The following is a 16,839-nucleotide window of genomic DNA, read 5'->3' as shown; positions in this document are numbered from 1 at the left end:
TCCATTTAATATGATGTTGGCTATAGGCTTGCTGTAAAGTGACTTTTTTAAAAAATTACAATTTATTCACTTTGTATTCCAGCTGTAGCTCCCTCACTCATTCCCTCCCAAATCCACCCTCCATTCCTCTTCTCCTCCTATGCCCCTCCCCAAGTCCACTGATAGGGGAGGAGACCTCCCCTTCCATCTGACCCTAGCCTATCAAGTCTCATCAGGACTGATTGCACTGTCTTCCTCTGTGGCCTGCAAGGCTACCCCTTCCTTCTTCAGGGGGAGGTGATCAAAGAGCCAGCCACTGAGTTCATGTCAGACAACCCCTGTTCCCCTTACCTGGAAACCCACTTGGAGACTGAGCTGAGGACCCTGGGTAAGCTGCTCGATCATCATTCAGAAAAGAAAATGGGATGGATATCAGAAGAGGGAGGAAACAGGGAACAGGAGCCTACCGCAGAGGGCCTCTAAAAGACTCTAACCAGCAGGGTATCAAAGCAGATGCTGACACTCAGAGCCCAAACTTTGGGCAGAGTGCAGGGGAACTTATGAAAGAAGATAGAAAGACCTGCAGTGGACAGGAGCTCCACAAGGAGAGCAACAGAACTAAAACATCCGAGACTGATATGCCAACCAAAGACCATGCATGGAGATAACCGAGAACTCCTGCACAGATATAAATTGTTTAGTTATCCCTAATCTCTTGAGGACATTTATCATAGTATTGTTGAATTTTGTCATCGATGAGATGTTTTTTTTTTCCCTTCCAGTTTGTTTATATGGTGGATTACATTGACAGATTTTCATGTGCCGAACTACCCCCGCATTTCTGGGATAAAGCCTACTTGATCACAGCGGTTGATTTTTTGAATGTGTTCTTGGACATAGTTTTCAAGCATTTTATTAATTTTTTTTGCATATATGTTCACAAGAGAAATTGGTCTCCAATTGTCTTTTTTGTTGAAGCTTTGTGTGGTTTGGGTATCTGGGTGACTGGTGTCATAAAATGAATTGGGCAATGTTCCTTCAGTTTCTATTTTGTGAAATAATTTCAGGAATATTGGTTTTAATGCTTCTTGAAAGTCTGGCAGAATTTTGTGAAAAACAAACAAACAAACAAACAAACAAACAGTGTAGAATGAGAAAGTAGAACCAATCATTAAAACTCTTCCTGTGCTTTTGCTTGGAAGAGTTTTAATGATTGGTTCTACTTTCTCATGGGTTATAGGTCTATTTAAATTGCTTACCTGAACTTCATTTAACTTTGGTAATTTGTATGTACTCAGAGATTTGTCCATTTCTTTTATATTTTTTCAGTTTTGTAGAGTACATGTTTTTAAAATATGCCCTGATGATTCTTTGAATTTCCTCAGTGTCTATTCTGTTCCTCTTTTTGTTTCCGATGTTGATAATTGATATTCTTTCACTCTCTTTTAGTTAGTTTAGACAAGGGTTTGTCTATCTTGTTAATTTTCTCAAACAACTCTGTTTCATTGATTATTTGTATTGTTTCTTTGTTCTGTTTTATTGATTTCAGCCCTCAGCTCCATATTTCCTACCTTCTACTCCTCTTCGGTGTGCTTGCTCTTTGTTCTAGAGATTTCAGGTGTGCTATTAATTTGCTAGTATGAGATCTCTCCAATTTCTTTATGAGGGCACTTAGTGTTATGAATTTTCATTATGCTACTCAAACCTATAAACGTAGGTAAGACTTGTATTCGTTTTTACTGAATTCTAGGAAATTTTAAATTTCTTTCTTAGTCAATGTATTTCCCAGAGATTGGAGAATTCTTCACCGGTGTGCCTCAAGGCTTGTCTCCTAGGTGAGTCCAGATCCTATCAAGTTGACAACACCAACTACACCGGATTCTTCATATGCCCTTCCAAGTTAATTTCCTAAGCACAGTTCCAATTAGGCAGATACTAAATAGGAGTATTAACAAGGGATTTTTGCTGGCAGATAGTAAAGACAGAAAATTTCTCAAGATGAATCTATGTTGGATGGTACCAACTTGGCGCTAACATCAAGTCAAAATCTTCCAAATAAAATTATGGTAATCACAAGACTGAATTTAACATCACACCATTTCCTGTATGGTGCAGTCCTGACCACAAAGCCTCAGAAATTTTTATCTGCAACTCTTTATCACTGTGATTACAATGCTGCCACTGCATCTAACATGTCATGTGAGGCTACTAGAGATCTGAGCTCAGGTCCTTATGTTTGAGTAACAAGCACTTTACTCAGTGAGCCATCTTCTCAACAACCCTTTTCTTCTTAAAACTTTGGTACATAGTTTTACTTGATGAAACGCTAAAGTGAAACTTTATGTCAAAATATTTGACTCACATGTTTTACTTTTTAAAAAATTTATTAATTACAATTTATTCACTTTGTATCCCAGCTGTAGCCCCATCCCTAGTCCCCTAGTCCCAATCTCACCTTCCCTCTCTCTTCTCCTTCCATGACATGTCCCCAGTCCACTGACAGGGGAGGTTCTCCTCCCCTTCCACCTGATCCTAGCCTATCAGGCCTCATCAGGACTGGCTGTATTGTCTTCCTCTGTGGCCTGGTAAGGCTGCTCCCCACTCAGGGGAAGCTGATCAAAGAGCCAGCCACTGAGTTCATGTCAGAAACAGCCCGTTCCCCTTACTAGGATCCTACTTGGACACTGAGCTGCCATGGGCTACATCTGTGCAGGGGTTCTAGGTTATCTCCATGCATGGTCCTTGGTTGGAGAATCAGTTGCAGAAAAGACCCCTGAGCCCAGATTTTTTGATTCTGTTGTTCTCCTTGTGGAGCTCCCGTCTTCCCCAGGTCTTTCTAAAAGAATGCTGTGACATAAAGGCTTTTAAACATTCCAATCCACTTTTCTCTTTGGTTGGTATTTAGCAGGACAGAGAATTTCAAGTTTCTAGTTACACAGGAAAAGAAGACAAGAAAAAAAGTCTGATTCTGAAGTTTACATTTGTATGGAAGTACTCTATATTTGAATGCCCCATGTACGCAGGGCTCTTGTGCTTCATTCAGTTTCCACTATAATTGTGTAGTGCATCTGGACTTCTGAGCCTTGGAATTCTACAGAGTGTGGGCACTTAAGCAGTCAGGACTTGGAGACGATGGGAACGTGAGGGGTTGGGAAAGACTTGAGCTGAAACTACACAACAGCTGCTTATTTTGAGGAGGGAGCTTAGATGTGCACCTCTACTTCACTATCGAGGGGTTTCAGTTAGGAACAGCTGTTATTACATAAATGCCAAAACATCCCAATGGCCTTTATGAAGCAGACCCTAATGATTATTGTGGTTGCCACTGGATGCTGATACCCTCTGTATCTCCTCTTTACTACTGTCTCCTCTCATTTTTCGATTACACTATTGATCTGAGAGAAAGTCAGCTTTCCTTTTTTTCTTCCACTATGCTCGTGTAGATTCTTAAACAGATCTCTGAGCCATACGAGATTCTTCTGTTATCTACGGTGGTTATTATATACCATGTATTTAACACTTGGCTCTCAGTTGGAAGCTCTATTTGAGGTGGTTATGGCACCTTATTGGAAGACATACATGGCCAAGAACAGGCTTTGAGGGCTTCTAAGATGGTCCCTACTTCCCGCATTCATTCATACTCATCCCTCACCCCGTATGTGGACAGGAACCACCAGCCTGCTTTCCGCCCCTGCGCTTCTGCTGTGCATTCCTTGCCATGATGTATTCTGCTGGAACCTAAACCAAAATACACTTTCTTTTCCTTAAGTTGCTTCTGAACGTGGCATTTTACCACAGCGCCACAAAAGTAACTATATCTGGCAGTGATTATGGATATTTCAGACCCCAACACCACGTCCAGGTATTTCTGAAAATACTGATCCACAGACTTAATGCAATCTCCATTATGTTCTGACCCTGCTCTTTCTGTCGTTTTCAGATCCTACTCTTTTTTACAGGAAGTACTAGGGAGACCACAAATGTTCAACACACTGGGATGTCTCTCCAAAGAAAGAGATGTACAACCTGTTTTCTGCCCAGAAGTCTGGGAGCGGAGGTGGGTAACACTGATAACTGACTGCACTATCCTCATGGCCAGGCCATACAGGCACCCCAGACTCTTACATTAATCTCCAACAATCTACAGTATATCCTCCCTGAGATCCTCATCACAAGCATTGTTTACCTGGAGCCTGTTTTCCCAGTTAATCTACGGAACACACATTTACAGAAATGTATTTTACAGGAACTTCGATATAATGTCTTAAGTTTTTTTGTACCCATTGTTTACCTGGAGCCTGTTTTCCCAGTTAATCTATAGAACATACATTTATGGAAATGTCACTTGTATTTTAAATGTCTTAAGCTTTGTTGTACACATGGGATTAATTATCACCAGACTCCCCTCCCCCCCATTGTGATATGCTTAAATATGTTTAAAATAAACTGCTCAGTGTCAGGTTCTCAACATTTGAACCAAAATAAACTACTGAGTCATACTTTGTCTTGCTTCCAACCAATAACACATAGTAGTGGTGACAGGATATATATGTGATCTTGCTCAAGTCTTGTTATTACCTTACTAGATACATAAACCTTCGGTAACTATCTTAACAGATTCCTCTGATACCTTATTGGCTATGAAGAAGCAAGCAGCCACATTGGGAAACATGACATGGAGAACTTTCAATGTCATATAAAAGCTGGCCAACAGCCTGGAAATCATATGAAACTATCCTTCCTGGTTGAAAGGATCTGAATGTAGAAAACAATCTAAGGAAAGTAGATCTTTTCCCAGTGCAGCACAGTTGAAGAGCCTGTTCTGGCTGGCAATGACCACAACCTTCCCTAAGCATGCCTGACATCCTGGCACGGATGCTGTGAGATCAAAAAGCCATGTTGCTGCAAGCAGATAGCTTTGTGGAAATTTGCTACCCAGCAACAGAAAGTTATTGCTGTATGAGGGTTAGATTTTTTTTTTTCTATTTCTCCCATTTGTACTTTGCTTTTCTATTCTCCTTTCTATTTTTATCTCATCTTTTTGGCTATTTTTATTAATTTATTTTCTCATATATCACATCCAGACCACAGTCTCACTCCTGAATCAACTCCTGCCCCATTTCCCGTCAGAAAAGTGCAGGCCTCATGGGGATGTCAACCAAACACGGCATATCAAGCTGCAGTTAAGACCAGGCACCATCCTTCACATTAAGGTTGGACAAAGCAAACCATCTGGACAAGGGTCCCCAAAACAGGCAAAAGCACCAGAAACAGCACTGCTCCTTCTGTCAGGAGTCCCACAAAATCACCAGGCTCCACAACTATAGACGCAGAGGGCCTATGTTAGATCCATGCAAGCCTCCTGATTGCTGGCTCCATCTAAGTAAGCCCACTGGGTCCAGGTTTGTTGATTCTGTGGGTTTTCCTATGGTGTCCTTGACCCTTCTGGTGCCTACAATCCTTCTTCCCCTTCTTCCATAGGATTCACTGCACTCCATCTAATGTTTGGCTGTGGGCCTCTGCATATGTCTCCATCAGTTGCTAGATGGAGCCTCTCTGATGGTGATTATGCCAGGCTCCTGGCTACATAGCAAAATATCATCAGGAATCATTTATTATTATTATTATTATTATTATTATTATTATTATTATTATTATTATTTTCAGTACATGCTGGTTCTATTCTAAGTCTCTGGCCCATCCGGCCTCTGGTTTCTGGCCCTCTAGGCAATGAAAGAGATAGGCTCCCTCTCCTGGCAAGAGTCTCAACAGGACAGTCATCGGTTGGCTGCTCCCACCATTTCTGTACAACCTTTACCCAGCACATCATGGAAAGACAAACTGTAGGTTGAAGGTTTTGTAGCTGGGTTATACCATCTTCTTTATTGGCTTTTTCAACTATCCTTTCCTTTTAATCTTAAGAACGTCTTTTGAAATTATATTTACGTATTTTTAACTTATCAAAGTCTACATTTAAATTATTAACACCTCAAGAATAGAGCAGCAATCATCTAACAGTACATACTTCCATTCCTCCCCTTTACACACCTTCACTTCTTTTTGTGATTGTACCTTTGGATGCTATAAATTCCTCGTTGTTGTTTAAACATTACAGTATCTTCTAAGAAAAGACATTTCTCTCTCTTTTTTTTCCCCAAGCAGTTGCAAGTAGGGTGCTAAGCATAGCTGTTTTTCATTTCATTGGATTTTAGACATTTCAATGTGTTCTAATAAAAATATTTTTCATTTTAATATTTTGAGCTTTGTTCTAGGCAACAAAAAAGTTGCTTGGAAACAGTTTGACACCAATGACTCTTACTTCTAGGATCTGCTTCTCAAAACTAGATCAGTACTTAAACTGGAAGTAATAATTCTAAAATACCAAACCTATTATTTTATGCTATGTGCTAACCCTGTCTCCCCAATTCCCAGGAAATTATGACATTTTACATTCTAGCAAATAAAAAATGTTACTGGTAACTCTCTCAAGCATGTTAATCTTTAGCCAAAGAAAGCCTCATACATAGCCTGAAGGATGGCTCTCTGCACATCTCTGTTCAGCAAACTCTCCTTAAGTAACTGCCTTATGGTCTAGGGCTGTGCTCAAAACTGCTTTTCTTCAGTGGAGTAATGCAATAGGTTTTTCCTGTGTCCCCCACCTTGAACCAAAGCATAGATATACTCAAAGTGGAAGGAGAGGGATTTCAAGAAGTCATCTCACTTGTTTTCTGTTTCTCGGCAATCACTGAACTTTGTTCTATGATTCCGATTCTCTTTACCTGGAAATCATGGTTTGATTTATGTCATCTGGTGGTGGTTTTAGGCAGGTAGGAAATATAATCACACTATCTTGCCTCAAAGCATAATTCTCTCCCCCCCCATTTATTTTATTCACTTTTCATCCTTATAGCGCCTTCCCTCATCCTCTCCCAGTCCTACCCTCTCTCTCTTCCTCTCTCCTCTTCCCATCCACCCCAGCTCATCAAGTTGCATCAGGACTGAACAAGTCCTCTTCCCTTGTGGCTTGCCAAGGCAGTCCTGCCAGGGGAAAGTGATCAAAAAGCTGGTGAGTCCATGTCCAATGCAGTCCCTACTTCCCTTACTAAAATACCCACTTGAAGCCTAAACTGCCCATCTGCTACATCTTTGTAAGGGTAGGCATAATTCTTGAACAATTTCTCATGCATAAGGAAAGTCAACTCAGCTAATTAAGAGTAGAAAGAATAGAGGAAAGAGCTAGACTTTTCTTAAGAACAGACTGAGGCTCTAATACAGAAGACAGTAACATATGCCCAACTTAACTTTAGACTCACTTGAGAATATGGACTGACACATGTCTCCCAGCTGCCTTCCTTCCTCTTCAGTGACTGCATACTGCACCGACATATGCTTCTCTCACTGCTGTAGGTTTAATGGCGTATGTGCATGAGGAGATTCGCTTCTCCAAGTATACAGGTCTTCAGGTTGAATGGAAAAACACCTCAGTAGCTCTTTACCTCCGTCTTGCTTTAGGAGAAACCCTGAACCATAAGCATAAGCCTAAAACCTCCCTACAATGATGCTTTCTTAGGAGAATTTGAACAGAGGAGATTTTTGTTTGTTGTTTGCTTTTTAAACAGGAGAGAAATGTAATTTGTACACAGAGAATAAATTGCAAAAAACTAAAGAGTTCACATGATTTCATATTTCTCCTACTATGACGCCCTCCTTTGTTTTTAATTAATTTATTCACCTCATATTCTAATCATAGTCCCCTCCCTCCTCTCCTTCCAGTCCCAACCTCATTTCCTCTCCTCCTCCCTATTCCTCAGAAAAAGCCCCCCCCCCCCCCAACACACAGCTCATCAAGTTGCACAGGACTGAACTCATTTTCTTCCCCGGGGGCCTGGGGAGGCAGCTCTGCCAGGGGGATGTAATCAAAAAGCAGGCAAAAGAGTCCACTATGGAGACAGCCCTGGCTCTCCTTACTAGGGAACCCATACAAAGTTGGTACTGCCCACTGACTACAGCTGTGTAGAATAGGAACAGTCTATGCGCGGTCCTTGGTTGGGTCTTCAGTCTCTGCAAGCCTCTATGGGCCCTTGGTTAGCTGTTTTTGTTGGACTTCTTATGGAGCTCCTTTCACCTCCAAGTCTTTCTATTCTTCCCTCACTTTTCCACAAAACTCCTTATGCTTCCCCCAATGTCTGGCTGTGAATCTCAGCATCTGTTTTGATCCACTGCTGGGTGGAGCCTCTCAGAGGACAGTTAAGCTAATCTTCTGCCTGCAAGCATAGCAGAGGAACCTTAATAGTGTCAGGGGTTGGCTCTCTCCCATGACGTGGTGGGTCTCAAGTTGGGCCAGGAATTGGTTGGATAGTCCTTCAATCTCTGCCTTACCTTTTTCTCTGCACATCTTGTAGGCAGGGTAAATTTTGAGTTGAAATTTTTGTGGGTGGGTTTGCGTTCTTCTCCCCCTCTGAATAGGAGTCTTGTCTAGTTAAAGGGTGTCCTCTTCAGTCTCCATGACCCCTGCTGGTCTCAGCTAGAACCTGCACCCCTCCCCAATATCCTCCCAGAAGTTTTGTTTTGTTTGAGATTAGATCTCTATGTAGTCCTGGCTGACCTGGAATTGACTATGTAAACCAGACTGGCCTTGAACTCACAGAGACCTGCCTGCCTCCGAAGGGTGGGGATTAAAGGCTTGTACTATCGTACTCAACCCTCCCATCTTCTTAGATGTAGGCAGGCTTTAAGTTAAGGTTGGCAAACACGGCATAGAAATCTCAAGCTGTATCAGAATCTGGGCTCTGCCCTGGGGGCTGGCATGTCCCATTTCTTAGAGTTTTCCTTTGGAATAGTTGCTCTGGGGAGTTTAAGGAAGAGAGGAATTCCGACTATCTGAATATCTGAGACCAGAAGATACCCAGCTGGTCCTCAGCCCAGGCACTAGACAGGTAAGTGACAAAGCCACACAGAATATTCCAGAACCAACATTTGCAGTATAAAGAACAGACGTCCTCCCACACACGAGTCCCATCATCTCCAGATATTTGAACCACTTTAGCCAAGGACCTAGACATCATAATGTAAAGGCAAATCATGAAAATCCCTAACTATAGGTTACAAGATAATAGCTATTATTACAAGCCATTGAGGTTTTGAGGAATTGATTGTGTATCAAGAAGCAACTGGAACCAAGAGTTCAGTTGGGATAGACATGCTACAGATTCAGTAGAATTTGGGGCAGGAGTATTTATATTTTTTGAACTATCAACCTTAAATAGTACTTTATAATCAAATGTTTTAACTCACTGATTAAGAAATGAACATAAGACTCAATACAAATCTAATAGTGAAAAGACTATGATACCATATATCTATATATGTACATATACACACTTAGATGTAACTTATAAATATTGAAGATTAAAACCATTAAGCTTCAACACATTTGTAAAATTTGAAAAGAACAAAAATCTTTGTAGTATACAAAGAACAAACATGGAAACAGTGACAAGCTGACATTAAACATGAGTTATCCTGGAGCACACTTCATACTGATTCTAAGTATTAGCATTTTATAACAAAATGTCACATTTTAAAAACATGTTAAAGACTTACTACAATTCATATTTTTTAAATACAAGGCTTTCTCAAAATCAAATGTTTAAAACAATAAAATGTAAGTGCATTTAATCAAGTAGAAAAACGAGAACAACCTAATACTTAACATCTTTAACATTTGAGACATTAATACCCGATGCAGTGATCTGGCTACAGATTTTAGCTTTACATGAACCCCAAACAACTGAGAATTACTTAAAATAATCACCTTTAAGATTACCAAAATTCAGACCATTTAAAAGTCCAAAAATAAAAAATGCATATTTTCATTATCATTTAATCCTTTAATTTTTTTTAGTGAAGATACTATAGTGATATTATATGCTACTAGTAAAAAAAAAAAAAAAAAAAAAAAAAAAAAAAAAAAAAACTTCTATAAAACCATGAAAAATAAATTTCAATTAGTACTGCACACACCCAGTATTATTTTAAAGAGGCCAGGTGACATACTCTACCTGGAAGCAGACCCGATTTCCCCTGAAGCCATGCTAGACCTCCAGAAACAACTCCTTCTCTAGAGTAACCGAGTAATTTGGAACAGTCAGAAGTAGACCCAGAAAGGAATGTGAGCCGACAATCTTGACATACTTGCTCTTACTCCACAATCACCCAAATCAAGTCCCTAGGAGTCAAGCTGAAAGACAACTTGACCCATATGGACGTCATAATGAGAGGGCCCTGCGGTTGCTTTCCCTGGGCCCCAGGCACAGGTGTGCGTAGAAGGAACCGGCATAACGCGAATGGGCTCAGCAGAGGGAACGATGTACGACACACACTTAACAGCTTTCACTTTTGGTGACATCATACGGTTTCCACCACTGAGCAAACTGCAACGCTTTCTTCCGCTGGTCCTCAAAGCTTTCCTGGATCCCCTTCCTCCAGAGCCTGGGCTCTAGATCCAGCATACCACCAATGATTTCCTTTTAAAGAGTAAGAAAAATATGAACATTTACATTATAAAATACAATGCAATCAAGAATGGAGCTATTCACATATTACCTAGTAAATACAATATTAAGTCGTTCTTTGTGACAATGTACAGATATTTCATATTAGTTTCAAGTAAAATAAACCTTATTTCCAATCTTAACTGTAAACTCTGTGGGTCCCTGTAGTGTCTCCTATGAAGTAATTTGTTGGCTTGTTTGCTCATTAGTAGATCTATCTAATGGTAGCAAAAGGAAGAAAGCAAACTTTCAATTCTTTGGTCATAAAGATAGTATGTCAACAAAGATGCAGTGAGAACCAAAATAATAAACTGTCAGCTGTACAATGGGAAAGGGTACTGGTAAAGCAGACCCTTAAGACACATAAGACAAACAAATAAACAAACATATGTCCTACTTGTGGATAAACAAAAAAGGGAACCACCTATCATTAAGAAAGTACACTGTAAATGGCCCCAGGAGAAACTGACAATTCAGATTTCATGAAAGTTTCCTGGCATCACTCCATCTAAACAGTACAGTCTGAGAAAGTTTGTATCTGTTGAAAACTGTCTCTAGACCCTTGCATGTGTTATGGGACAGTACAAGATGGGTTCTCTTTCCTTTACTGCACAGAGTCCATTTCTGAAACCTCCTCTTGTTCTCCAAGCACTTGCTTAGGCCACAAGACAAAGAAGGATCTAAACTTCTGAGACACGTGGAAACCACATGTTCAGTCTTAAAAATGCATGCCATAAATAATACATGAGTAATATTTCAAGGGGAGGCAATTCTCCCAATGAAAATTTAAAAAGTAAAACGATGGGTTAGTTATGTCCTTTTCTCTAGAAAAAAAAAATTAAAACTATGAATCCAGATCTAAAGAATGGTTAAAAGCCAGGTATGATGGTGCATGCCTGTAATACCAGCACTTGGAAGGCACAGGCAGGTGGATCTCTGTTAGTTCAAGGCCAGTCTGGTCTACAAAGCAAGTCCAGGACAGCCAGGGATACACAGAGAAACCCTGCCTCAGAAAACAAAACAAACAACTACAATAAAACAGTTAGAAATCATAGTGCTTCCTCAAGATCCAGCCATACCACTCCTAGGCATATATCCAAAAGAGGCTCAAGTACACAACAAGGACATTTGCTCAACCATGTTTGTAGCAGCTTTATTTGTAATAGCCAGAAGCTGGAAATAACCCAGATGCCCCTCAACTGACGAATGGATGCAGAAATTGTGGTACATCTACACAATGGAATTCTACTCAGCAATGAAAAATAAGGAAATCATGAAATTTGCAGGTAAGTGGTGGGAACTGGAAAGGATCATCCTGAGTGAGCTGTCCCAGAAGCAGAACGACACACACGGTATATACTCTCTCATATAGACATGTAATATAGGATAAACCTACTAAAATCTGCACATCTAAAGAAACTAATCAAGAGGGAGGACTCTGACTAAAATGCTCAATCCCCATCCCGAAAGGCAAAGAGGACAGACATCAGAAGTAGAAACCTCTAAAGAAATAATAACAGGATTTTTCACAGGAGTGAAAACAAAGTTATTTTTTGTTTTGTTTTTGTTAACAAAGCAGGAAAAAAAGTCTGTAAACATCTCAAACAGGGCTGGGGACACATCTCAGTAGAGTGTTAGAGTGTGTGCCTGACGCGCATGAAAGTGTGGGTCTGATCCCCAAGGCTACATACAGATAGCTGTGATGGTACACTCCTAGAAACTCAGCAATCAGAAAGTGAAGTCAGCATGATGAGGAGCTCAAGGACATCTTCAGCAATATGGTGAGTTCAAGGTCAGCCTGGGCTATGGGATAATTCAAAGATGTCTATGATTTTGGAATCTGACTACCCATTAAAGACCATAGTAAGTTCTGGATCCAAATAAGAGCTCTGCTTCCTATCGGCACATCCTATTTAGTGTAGAGCATGATCTCAAGCAGATGAGAGCTAGATCTAGAGGGAAGAAGGGTGGGCAATTGTGAACGCTCAGAAAAGTTCACTAAGGCACAGCAAAAAAGGCAGTACAGGAAGGCCTGAGCTAGACCCAGATTCATTTTGCCAATTTCAAATGTTGCATTAATTTCATTCTAGTTTACCGTGAATCTATAGACATTTAGTAAGTAGAACTCAAATTTAAGGAATCTACTCTTAGGAAGCCATTTTATTTTCCTTCCCTGAAGACAACTACTGACAATCAAGTGACTGAGACTTTCCTTTTTATTTTTTTTTTTAATTTTTGAAAAAATTTATTACAGTGTATTCACTTTGTATTAAAGATGTAGCCCCTTTCTTTATCCCCTCCCAATTCTGCCCTCCCTCATTCTTGTCTTCCCATGCCCCTTTCCTGGTCCACTGATAGGGAGGTCTTCCTGCCCTTCCCTCTGACCCTAGTCTATCAGGTCTCATCAGGACTGGCTGCATTGTCTTCCTTTGTGGCCTGGTAAGGCTGCTCCCCCATCAGGGGAAGGTGATCAAAGAGCCAGCCACTGAGTTCATGTCTCTGACATGAACTTACTAGGAAGCCCATTTGGAGACTGAGCTGCCACAGGCTACATCTGTGTAGGGGTTCTAGGTTATCTCCATGGTCCCTGGATGGAGTATAAACACTGCAGTGAGAACAAAACAACAGCCCACAAATTGGGAAAGGATCTTCACCAACCCTATATCTGACAGAGGGCTAATATCTAAAATATATAAAGAACTCAAGAAGTTAAACAGCAACAAATCAAGTAATCCAATTAAAAAGTGGGGTACAGAGCTAAACAAAGAATTCTCAATAGAGAAATAACGAATGGCAGAGAGACACTTAAAGAAATGCTCAATGTCCTTAGCCATCAGAGAGATGCAAATCAAAACGACCCCAATATTTCACCTTACACTCATCAGAACGGTTAAGATCAAAAACTTAAGTGAGAATACATGCTGGAGAGGATGTGGAGAAAGGGGAACCCTCCACCATTGCTGATGGGAATGTAAACTTATACAACCACTTTGGCACTTTTTGGCAAAAGAAATCTGGCACTTTCTCAGACAATCAGGAATAGCGCTTCCTCAAGATCCAGCTATACCACTCCTAGGCATATATCCAAAAGATGCTCAAGTACACAAGGACATTTGCTCAGCTATGTTCATAGCAGCTTTATTCGTAATAGTCAGAATCTGGAAACAACCCAGATGTCCCTCAGTTGAGGAATGGATACAGAAATTGCACATTTACACAATGGAATACTACTCAGCAATGAAAAACAAGACTGAGACTTTCATATGTGCCCAGAACCTAACTGTGTGAAATTAGTCATTTATTTTTCCTGGTTTGTACCTTAAGTGTAAATGAAGAGCTGAAGCCATTATCCTCTGCACTCGCCATTAAGTTGTGCTACCAGGCTCTCTCACTTAGCATATAACTCTAGGCAAGTTGCACAGCCTGTCTGCAGTTTAGATTTTTTCTACCTGCATCACAAATGTTACACCAAAATCTAAACAACAGAGCTGCTGTGAGAGCCGGATGACTGATTAGAACAGTAGAGGCATTCTGTAAAGCCCTGAATTAATTTTAGCAACTGTCAGCACTTTTCAGGACAAAGTTGCCTGACTCCAAAGGAAAACATTACAGTTACTAAATGCCCACTACCAAAAATGTCCGGTTACACAATGATATCTCTAACTCTGTCATGAATATTCTGATATTTTTATTGTTACTTCCTAACCTCTCTCTCTCTCTCTCTCTCTCTCTCTCTCTCTCTTTAAAGCTTATATAGAGAAGAACTCATCAATTTCTTATACACTGTACCTGAACTTTTAATTTTCTTTCACAAGGGAAGTATTAACCAAATCACTAAAATTCATGGTTTTATAAAATTTGTGAATATACCTTTCCAAAGTAATGAGGAAATTTGTGTTGATCTTCAATGACATGGGCAAATCCTCCTTGAAGGCCAAAGTCTACAGCAAAGTAAGGCAAGCCTCTGGGCACCTAGGTAAACAAACAAATCACAGGTGAAATGGAAAAGCTGTGTGTACTTGTTGCTCTGATTCTCTGTCATCAGTGAACTAATCATGCATCAGAATAATCTACATGACAAAATTCTGATGATCTAACTTTCCACAGAGTTCACTCTGATAGCCTTTCAGCAAGACAGATCTTCTTCTAGTCTAGTCATTCACAATCAAAGCAAATAGTTTCCTGCTCTTGGAGATAATAGAAAAAAAGGCATTCAAATATTCTTACGTAGCCAAGGAATAATTTTTCTATGATTATACAAATAAAGATATAGTTTCATATTTTACTTAGGAAGAGGAAGCTTGGTCATATATCTATGGATATGCTGGCAGGTACATAAAATCTTTACTATGATAATACTTATCAAACATAAATAAGTTTATAATTTTTATTTATCTCACTAACTGGTGAAGTAGATATAGCAATATTTAGTTTATCAAGTTAATTTCACAGTATCTTTGGGATCAGCTCTCTATTATCCCTTCTCTTTCTCCCTTTCTACAAACACACACACACACACACACAGTTTTAATCTCCATACTGATTGAAAGAGCTATAATTTCTTACTTCCCTATCATTAAATAGATTTTGTATCTCTGTAAGCTTCTCTTCTACGTTCCAACGTTTATCACTAGAAATTCTCCAGGCTGGTCAATACACAGGAAGCCTTCCCTCTGCACGACCACACAAGCAGCATGACTCTTCTGCACACTGACCCAGTGTCCTCCTTAACCGCACACATTCGGTGTTGAGTACTTGGGAAGGCACAGCTTCCGAGTGTGCAGTGCTGTGTGGCAGGGACACAGAAGTCTTCTTGAAGCATTATAAGTCAAATACAATTAAGGCCAACAGAGAGCAAGAATTTAAAAAACAGTTTACAAATAGTGTAAGCGTAAAAATGGTACTTTATGTATTCATATTTTTCTATAGTTCTCTATTTTTAAGGTAATAGTTATGCATGACCTTAACAATAAAAAATAAATAAATAAAAAAGTAAAAACACAGGACAACTAGATAAGGCTGTAAGTACATCTCTGATTCTCGTGAGTATATAAAGCCAGACAGCTCTGCAACACTTGAGTCTCAGGACAAAGATGCAACATTCTGAGGTTTGCTGGGAACATCCAAGAGAATGAGGTATATGCAAGTCCCAAGCTCAAATTTCAGCGAATAGGAGACAGTTACTTTCATTTCTATGTCTTGTGCAAAAACACTTTGTACAAAGCTGTCCAAGGACCAAAGGAAAGAACACTAGGCCACCCAATTAGACTGTCAGGCGTGCAGCAGGCAATACTTTGAGAAATAACATGAAGACATGTATGGTACCAGCACTCTTTTTTTTTTTTCTTTGTATTACATTCAAGGGTCTTTAAATATGTCAAAGCTCCATGTGGGGCACATGGCCTGTGCCAATGGGTAAACCAGCATGGAGCTAGAGTCAGGTTGAGATGTGTCCAAACCTTGGAAATCTTAGTCTTGAGACCAGCAGGGATAAGGATGGCTCCCTCCCTGTTCTGAGCCTGCATGTTCTGGTACAGGCCACCCCTATGATTCTCGGGGTAGTCATGTAGCTGAGCACCTTGAATTTCTCTCCATGCAAATAAAGCATCCCCAGCATTCAGCCCCCGCCAATGATATCCCCCCACCCTCAAAAATCCCTTCCCACCCCCCAAGATTCATACAGCTCTTGTTCCTCCCAAATAAAACACATAAGCTGTTTCACTGAACATCTACGAGAGCTGTAACACTAAATCCCTTGGAGAAACCTAGGTGTGACAGGGCAAGCTTTTAATCCCAGCATCCGGGGGAAGCAGAGGCACGGAGATCACTCTGAGTTTGAGGTCAGTCTGGTCTACAGAGAGAGCCCAGGACAGCTAAGGCTACACAGAAACCCTGTCTTGAACAAAGCAGCCAACCAGCCAACCACCACCACCACCAAAAACCCTAAACCTTCACTAGTTCTATGAAATCTGCATGTTTGGACTGTGCTATCAGTATGATAGACCATGCTTACCATCTATGTGTTTAACATTAGATGTGAAAGGAAATATACCAGTGACATCTACTTGAACAGCAGTGGCCATACATTTTCTGTAAAAAAGGGTTCATGCTGAAATGCTTTAGGGTGTGAAGGTCATCTGATCTCAGACTATTCAACCCTTAGCAGCATGAAAAGCCTCCAAAGGTAATACATGGGCCAGTACATCTGTATTTAAATATAACAACAATAACAAACCACTCCATAGAGAAGACTGGGTTTAGCATATGGGCTGAATTGACAGCCTGCATTAGAGTAAGCTCCATTTTC

General features: G+C 40.3%; 1 protein-coding gene across 5 annotated transcripts in view; it reads right to left on the bottom strand.

Moving 5' to 3' along the window:
• Window positions 1-6,200: 6,200 nt before the first annotated feature.
• Cwf19l2 (CWF19 like cell cycle control factor 2) overlaps window positions 6,201-16,839 on the bottom strand; it is a 54,793-nt gene continuing 44,154 nt past the window's right edge. For all 5 annotated transcript variants that reach the window (XM_060372493.1, XM_060372494.1, XM_060372496.1 and 2 more), the window contains 2 exons: window positions 14,403-14,504; window positions 6,201-10,505 (listed from right to left, as the gene is read on the bottom strand). In XM_060372493.1, the coding sequence (XP_060228476.1) occupies window positions 10,362-10,505; window positions 14,403-14,504 (246 nt within the window). In that variant the 3' untranslated portion in view covers window positions 6,201-10,361. The remainder of the gene's footprint in view (window positions 10,506-14,402; window positions 14,505-16,839) is intronic.

The sequence above is a fragment of the Meriones unguiculatus genome, chromosome 19 (assembly GCF_030254825.1).
Source record: "Meriones unguiculatus strain TT.TT164.6M chromosome 19, Bangor_MerUng_6.1, whole genome shotgun sequence".
Classification (NCBI taxonomy): Eukaryota; Metazoa; Chordata; class Mammalia; order Rodentia; family Muridae; genus Meriones; species Meriones unguiculatus.
This window is presented reverse-complemented; position numbering and strand designations above follow the sequence as displayed.